Consider the following 7928-nt stretch of genomic DNA (forward strand, 5'->3'; position numbering starts at 1 on the left):
GTATTTGCATCGTATCAAATATTTCACATTCAAGATAATTCAGCCTTGTAATGGACTTATTTGTTTTTCCATTTGAATTACTGAGCCCAAAGGGCTCTAATTTAAAGTTGATATCTGATGCGTAATCTCTGACAGGTTGCTAATCCCCTACTTCATCATTCTTCAGTAAGCATTATTAGCACACACTGCAGCTCAGTCCATCAATTTTGTCTTCTTTTCTGAGCATTTATATAGCATACAGATACACACATTTAATTTAGAATGGTTGTTCGCTATCTTAAACTATCTATATAGGAAGGAACATGAATATATTCTTCATCTCTTTTGCAAAGAAAGAAAAAAAGCTCCTACTTGCACGGAACCTGCTACTGGTTTGGCGATTACTTAAATTAAATTTCCCAGTTAAGGAATCAATTAGTTGTAAGTTTGGCACCCTGATCCTATATTTTTGCCTTTGATGGAAAATGAAGTATTCACATGGCACCATTTTAACTCCTCTGCTATACTTACAAAATTGCTTAATGTGTCATCTGTTATACTTACAAAATTGCTTAATGTGTCATTCGTAGTGCTGTTGCAAGTCTCAGGATCAGGACATAATTTTGGAATTGTGCTAGCAAGTCTCTGGCAAAGTGTTGTGAGACTTTCAAATGCTTTGCTAAAGTAAATTGAATTAGACAGTAATAAATTGCATAGTAAAACCAGATCATTCACATAATGAGCTAAAATAAAAGCTATGATGACACCCAGAACTCAGGAAATTGGGATATTTACATAGAAATGGTTTGCATTTTTTCCTCTGCCTTTCACTGCTTTATTCTTAAAAATTCCAGACCATACCCTACAGCCAGTTCTTCAATGCAAAAATGTAGGCCTTTCTCAGACTATAAAATAGAACTGCCAAGATCAAGTTTAATCAATGTAATTATGTAAAATTTGACACTTAAACCTGCAATTACAAAAGGGAGAGGGGTTAAAAAATCTTGCTAGATAAACTCATTCTTTCCTGTCCTAGAGAGATCGTATCTCAACTAAGTGAGTTTAAATCTGTGGGAGATTTGTCAGTAGTGTTAAACAGCAACAATTTGGCTGTTGGCTTTCAGCTGCTTCGCCAAGTATTTGGTTTTCCATGGCCAAGAACAGGTTGTTTCTCACATCTTAAACTTGCCATTGTTAAGCTTTATTCTCCTTTTCAGAGAATATAAAAATATGGTGTGTTTTGTTAAAATATATATATTTAAACCCAAACATTTCACTGGAAGACTACAGTACTAACAAATAAATGAAAGGAAAAATGCTGCTTTGATGGTTTTCTAAATATTGTCCCTCTCTTTGTACCGTGACAAATGCTTCAAGATTCTCTTTTAAAATTTCCCCCCTCATCTTTCATATTTTAGAGCCCAGTGATATATTTTTAAAAGCCCTGTATCAAAAATAAACAGTAAATAAACCCTGCTTTGAACTCAAATACATTTTCATCTAATATTCCAACGGAACCAGAATAGAGGGAGGATTGTGTTTGCCTCTGTGGACTGACTTTTGACATCCAATTTGCCTTTGGAGATCTCATCAACTCTCTGCTCTGGTTGTGCCCAAGGATACAAAGGGCCAGCACAGAACTTCTGGACTAGCATGCAGGCTCCGGTTCAGACTAAATGTGGAAGCTAAATAGGTGCATATCTCATTTCATTGAACTATTTTAATAACATAGCTGAGCAGCGATTTTGCTCCAAGATTGCTTTCATTTGGCCTTTTAAAGATTATTGTAATTACTGTATTTTTTGTAGCACAAGCAATTCGCAGAAATAGACACTCCACTCATAAACTTGGTAGCCATCATGGCTATACTTTTTCCTGCTCTTACTCAAAGGATCATTGAACTATGCCCATTATAGTGTGCCTTCATATAATAATTTTATGTACTAGATGGCCAAGAAAGGCTTACTACTGTAAGTATCAAACAAGAAGCCATTCATGATGTTTTGACCATTTTTGTGACTCTTTAATTGGTTTAGCATTTCCTGTATTAATAAGAAATGGAAAAGCCCAACTGGTTCAAATATTGATTTCACAGCGGTTTTCCCCTCACTTCTGGTTTAAATTAATGACTCTCACAAATTATACAACACAGAATAAAAGGTGTTCTTGAGTTCACTTGCAAAAGCATGTCTTTATTTGGGATCCTCCTACAGTTTGTAACTGCTGAGCCTGAAATGATTCCCCTTTTTGCTACTGAAACTTTCTCAGTGGGTGAAATATAGATGGCCCAACTTCTGTTGGTAAGCAACCAGCTCAACATTACAACACAGATTTGATTATTTGGGAACAATCCTGTAGCCCAAGGATTCTCAGACTGTGGAGCAGGATCCAAAAGTCGCAGATGGGTCACAAAACTGGGAGAAAGGTTAGGTACAGGCGAGATCATTTAGATGGCAAATTTTGGTTTGTCTCTGCATGTTGTTTAAAATGGCCATGAAATACAGCCTGTTGCTCAGTAATGCTGTATCAGTATTCGCATGAAAAATGAAAGAGAAATATATTGTGTAAACAGATGTGATTCTTGAGTTTTACCTCAGGGAGGGGGAGAGCAGCATGGAGTTATTTTGTAAGTAAGCCCCCCAAAAGTACAGTTCATTTAGAAGTGGATCTCACAAAGCAAAAAGTGTGAGAACCACACTGCATTGTAGCCTAATCCTATCCAGGATTCCGCCTTGCATGCCACCAGCACTTTTTTTAAAAAGAGGGAAGTGTCAGTTTTTATAGAGAGTGGCCTGTTCTTTTCAGATGCAATTTGCAAGAAGATGTGACAGTGGACAGTATCAGAACTATTCATTTTCATGAAGGGGGGCAGGCGCACAAGCCAAAGTGCACATACTGTCAGTCTTTCAGCTGGAGTGTGTGTGAGTGAGCGAGTGAGTGAGCATAGCTTCAGTTAATATCGTTATATTTTGTGTTTGTATTTTCTGGACTTACATTGTTTTGAACCTAAGCAATGAAGCATTTTTAAAGCAGCATTGTTTATAATTACTGCATTTTACCAAAACAGAACTGTTTGGTTTTTATTAATGCCAAAACACAACAACCCCTCCTTGCTCTGCTAGTGGATCAGAATTCTGAACGCTTTTTCTAAATTGATGTAAAATCTATTTTATGTCTTTTTTGCCTAGGACATGAGCAGTTTTCTCAAGCAATGTTAAAGCCATGTTTTAATTATCTGGGTCTGTTTAATTGAATGAAAGAACCATAATCACACTTTTAAAAAGAAACCTGCCCTCTTTCTAGTTCTATTGTGAGTTATCAGTATTCACATTGAGATGTAATGGTGCTTTTAAGATCATTTGTGAATAGTAATTTCTAGTGTAAATGAAGGCTATAGTTCAAAAACTTGAAATAACTAGTAATTCCAATTTTTAAAAATCTTTCATTTGTTATGCTGTTTCTCTTCACTCAAGAGCGTGCTAATGAAGTACAGTTATCTCATGGATTTTATCTGATGGAAAACATTCTAGTTGTCATGTTTACTTTGAGATTTTCTTCTATAATTTAACAGGGGGTGGGGTGGCATAAGGACACATTAATTTGAAACAGCTCTGCTAGTAGCAAGACTTGGGCTGTAGGACAACAAGGTGTTCCCCATTAAAGAGTCAATACGATTTGATGTGCAGAATGCATTGTAAATCACCGGTACGACAGTTCTTAAATGTTGCCTCCTGATGATTTATAATCCATAGCACTTCAGCTGGAGCTGCAAAACTTGGAAAGGAGTGAATTTCTGAAAATCACCTGCACTTTCCAGAAACTGTGTGAATGAATTAGGCTGTAAGGAAACCAGGGCAGAGCAATGTCTATCAACAGTTTTCTATCACTTTGCCTTTCCACCTCCTCTGCAATATGGAAAGGCCCCGGATTTCTTTAGCAAAGACTTGTACCTTCATTCATTTAAAGACAAACTTACTGGTGCGTGTTAGAGAGTGAACAAGCAGTAAAAACAAACAAGTAAAGACCCTGCAATTTATCCCCATCTTTTATTTCCCCTAGGATTTTCTTCAAGGTGATTGCACTAAAGCAAAGCAGAAACTCACCTGGAAACCCAGAGTCACTTTTGAGGTAAGTCCTCATTGCTGTTTTCTCCTGCTCTTTATCTCAGAGCCCCATTTGAAAAACAAGATGGAACTGAAGTGTAACAAACTGTATAGTAAAGACTAAATTACACTTTAGTGCAAGCATGTAAAGTTTTTAAATTAAGTTTTCAAAATCCTGGAATTCCTTTATAGTGAAGACACATAGACTGCCACTGCAGTTCACCAGACATTTACTCTGAATTTGTTTGAAGTGTAAGCTGTCCAAGGATTACAGCTAGCCATAGGAACCAAGATTTTAGCTTTTTCACACAGGGCATAAATAAGGATTTTTATAAATCCCAACAGATTGTAGTGGAACTTGCTCCCATGTAAACCTGTTTCCACATACTTCCTTTCCATCCTGACTGTATTTGCACAGAAGTAAGAGGCATTGATTTTAAGGTAATAATTTCTAAGTAAGTGTGGACAAAACCCAGCCAATTTTAAGTAATCTGTCGTGCAATCCTTACTCCTTTCTAGCTCCATACGTTTAGGATGCTTAAGATGTTAAATATATATATATATATATATATATATATATATATATATATATATATATATATATATATATATATATATATATATATGCTTTTTACAAAATGACACTGGCATTGGAGGGAAGTTGTCAATTGTGTTACAAGCAACGCACAATAAAGGCTGGTGATCTTTTGCAAAAGCACATTCCACAGAATCACCACCATAGCAATTAATAAACTTTCTGAGAGAAGATACTGCACTATCCTAAGAACAAATACTGCAGTGTTCATGCTGGAAGAATATAGTATCCCAAATAAAAAAAACACAATCTACACAATAGTTAATTTGTGCCTGCACAAAGATATTTCCACCAGTGCATGTGTATGTGCTATGTGCCCTGAAATCGCTTATATGGCAACCCTATGAATTAATGACCTCCAGAACATCCTATCACTAACAGCCATGCTCATATCTTGCAAACTGGAGGCCGTGGCTTCCTTTATTGAGTCAAGCCATCTCATGCCGGGCCTTCCTCTTTTCCTGCTGCTTTCTACCCTCCCCAGCGTTATTGCCTTTTCCAGCAAGTTTTGTCTTCCCATAATGTAACCAAAGTTCAATAGCCTCAGTTTCATCATAGCTTCTAGGTAGAAATTCAGGCTTGGTTTGATCTGGGGGGGGGAGTGTATTTTTTGCTGATTCTTCCCTCCTACTGCAACCCCCCCCCCTCCATACACATCATGCTCAGCACTGTTCCTAGTGGCTTCCTGAACTCCAGGTCAATCTATGGAGGCTGCTGTAAATTCTAGGGGGGGAGGGAAGCTTTGCACAAAGTCTGCTGGAAACAATTCCAGCAGACTTAGGATGAAAATAAAATAAAACGAAAAGCAAATATGTAGGTGCTACTAATTTTGCTGTGGGGGGCAAAAAACCCAACTGGCAACTTCGTAGTGGTAACCTGCAGAGTTTATCTAAATAATTGTCAGTTTGCTGCCCTATAAACATACCCCCAAATCTGTCACCTGACAAAGGCCTCCTCACCTTTGTCTCTCAAGGTATATTCAGTCCTACAAAGCACCATCAATGATCTCGTGCCAAAAGACCTTCCAAGAATGTTTTAGATCAGCATGTCAATTAGATAGGAATTGATAGTGGAAATTATAAATGGAGCAAACCTAACAAATATTTTCTGTCCCCTTTTCTTCTGGCAGGAGCTGGTGAAGGAAATGGTGAACTCAGACGTGGAACTTATGAGGAATAACCCCAATGCATGAACCGTCTCCTTTTACAGAGCAGTCATGACTGAGGCCCCCGCCCCAGGCGAGGCCAGATTCTGAATTTCGACAATGTCATTGGCAAGGGTGGGGATAACAATCACTTCAATAGGTATTAGATTATTTGCAGCCATTTCATTTTCCTGTGTTCAATGGATCAATTTTTCTTTCCAAATCTAAAGCATTCATTAGACTTTAAACTCCTTGTAAAAGGTAGAGTGGAATGATGGTGCTTTTTCTTCTGATCAAAAAAGTTTTTAAAAAATCTGAATTATGTAAGGTTGGGTTGGATGCTAACTTGCCATCCCAGTCCATTTTCTTCTGATATTAAAAATAACCTTTCCATAAAACTCGACTCCATGGCACATTTTTGAAATGCTCTCTCTATTCTGATTGTGTGAGAGAAGATTAAACAAAATGTAGTCTTAAAGGAAGGATGGAGAAACCCCTTGCATGGAGCTGATGGGCCATGCCATAATTCAAGTCAGTCGCTGTTAAATTCTCCAGTGGAATGGTGTTAAATTCTGAACTTCTAATTGTAACTCTTTGTTTAATATTTAACTAATCAGCCAAAGATTAGAAAACTTAACAATCATACATGATTTCCATTTGGGTTGCATCCCGTTTCATACATGGCTTTTCTTGTGGGGAAAGAACAGCATGGGAATCAATCAGTTCAATGGGTCTTGATGGAAATGGATGCATTTAGGAAGGATGCTTAGGATGGTTTTATATGTCCCTGAAACAAATACAGAGGGTGAGGACTCTTCCCACAGCCCCTTAGTTATGTGCATGACGTCCCACAGGAACCCAGGCTTAAAAGTCTGAATTAACTCCAACATGCAGTTTACAACTTCATTGCCCTTTGCACGTCTTTCCAAAATAGACGAAGGACTTGTCCAGTTTTTCTCCTTCAGTTCTCCAGCCTAGTATATTTGTATGCATTTCTCTGTGTGTCTGCACATATGTTGGTGGGGGTGGGGAGGTGTGACAATAAGCTTCTCTGTGCGGTACCCAATTCCTGCACACAACTGAGCTATTCACATCCCATCCTGTTTCTGCTTACTATAATTAGACAGCATATAGCAGCCTGAACCAGCCACAAAGATGGCCTCAGAAAGATTAAAAAGGGAGGAAAAATCCAACTTTCAAGGGCAAGTAAATATTGTTGAAGCATGTGGTGCCAGTGCACCTGGGTTATCCAGAGGTCAGGGATGGTCCCATATATTTCCCTTCCAGTAGGCTCTTTCCCCCTACAAAGGGTTTTCTCTTAGCTGGAGATGTGGAACTTCTAAGCAATGTCCTGTAGTTTTCTGTTAGGTCTAATGGCCAGATCTGGCAATCCTGGGAATAGAATTCTTCCCATTGACTTCATTGGGAATTACTTCTGAGTAATCCTGCAAAAAGATTGCTTTGCACTAGAGGCCATGACACACATTAAACTCCCTATCCTGAAATTAAACAGGAAGGAGTGGCTTTGATCCTGAAAAACATTATTAGATCTGACCCACTTTTAGTCCAGCTGTTTTTTAGGGCAAGTAAATGAGAGTTCTTTGACTCAGGTAAGGATTAGGAATTAATCTTGAAGGAACTGAACCTTCCAATGTGGATTAGACAGCCGGTCCTGCAGTTGATCTTCTGTATGCAGGGAATCGTGTCTCCTGCGGGGGAAACAGGATCAGGTGGCAGGCAGGCCGGTCCCTTCCAAGCAGAGCCTGGCGGGGCTGAAGCGCTCGGGAGGGTGCTGGGAGAGGGGGCGGTGCGAGCCAGCCGCCGCCCGAGCGCCCAGAGCAGCCGCCGCCGCAGGCTGCTTTCCGGAGGCGCGGGGCGAAGAGGGAGGCGCAGGAGCGCGCAAGAAAGAAGGCTCTTTGTGCGGCCGGCGGCGTGCCGGAATGGGAGGCGGGGAGTGCGCCACGGGAGGAGGCGCTGAGCCGAGGCCTGGGGCCGAGCCGGGCACCTCGGCAACTGGCGCTGGCCGGGCCGCGAGGGGCGTGGCGACGCGGGCGCTCCCAATTGGGACCAGATGCTTCCTCCAGGCCAGCCTGGCCAAAGCAGCAGC

At 39.9% G+C, this 7928-nt stretch overlaps 1 protein-coding gene across 1 annotated transcript in view; it reads left to right on the top strand.

Annotated features, from left to right (window-relative positions):
- Positions 1-6213, top strand: part of GMDS (GDP-mannose 4,6-dehydratase) — a 440144-nt gene extending 433931 nt beyond the window's left edge. The window contains exons 10-11 of the mRNA XM_054984295.1: positions 4039-4107; positions 5807-6213. Coding sequence (XP_054840270.1) covers positions 4039-4107; positions 5807-5869 — 132 coding nt within the window. The 3' untranslated portion in view covers positions 5870-6213. The remainder of the gene's footprint in view (positions 1-4038; positions 4108-5806) is intronic.
- The last annotated feature ends 1715 nt before the right edge of the window (positions 6214-7928 follow it).

The sequence above is a fragment of the Eublepharis macularius genome, chromosome 7 (genome assembly GCF_028583425.1).
Source record: "Eublepharis macularius isolate TG4126 chromosome 7, MPM_Emac_v1.0, whole genome shotgun sequence".
Classification (NCBI taxonomy): Eukaryota; Metazoa; Chordata; class Lepidosauria; order Squamata; family Eublepharidae; genus Eublepharis; species Eublepharis macularius.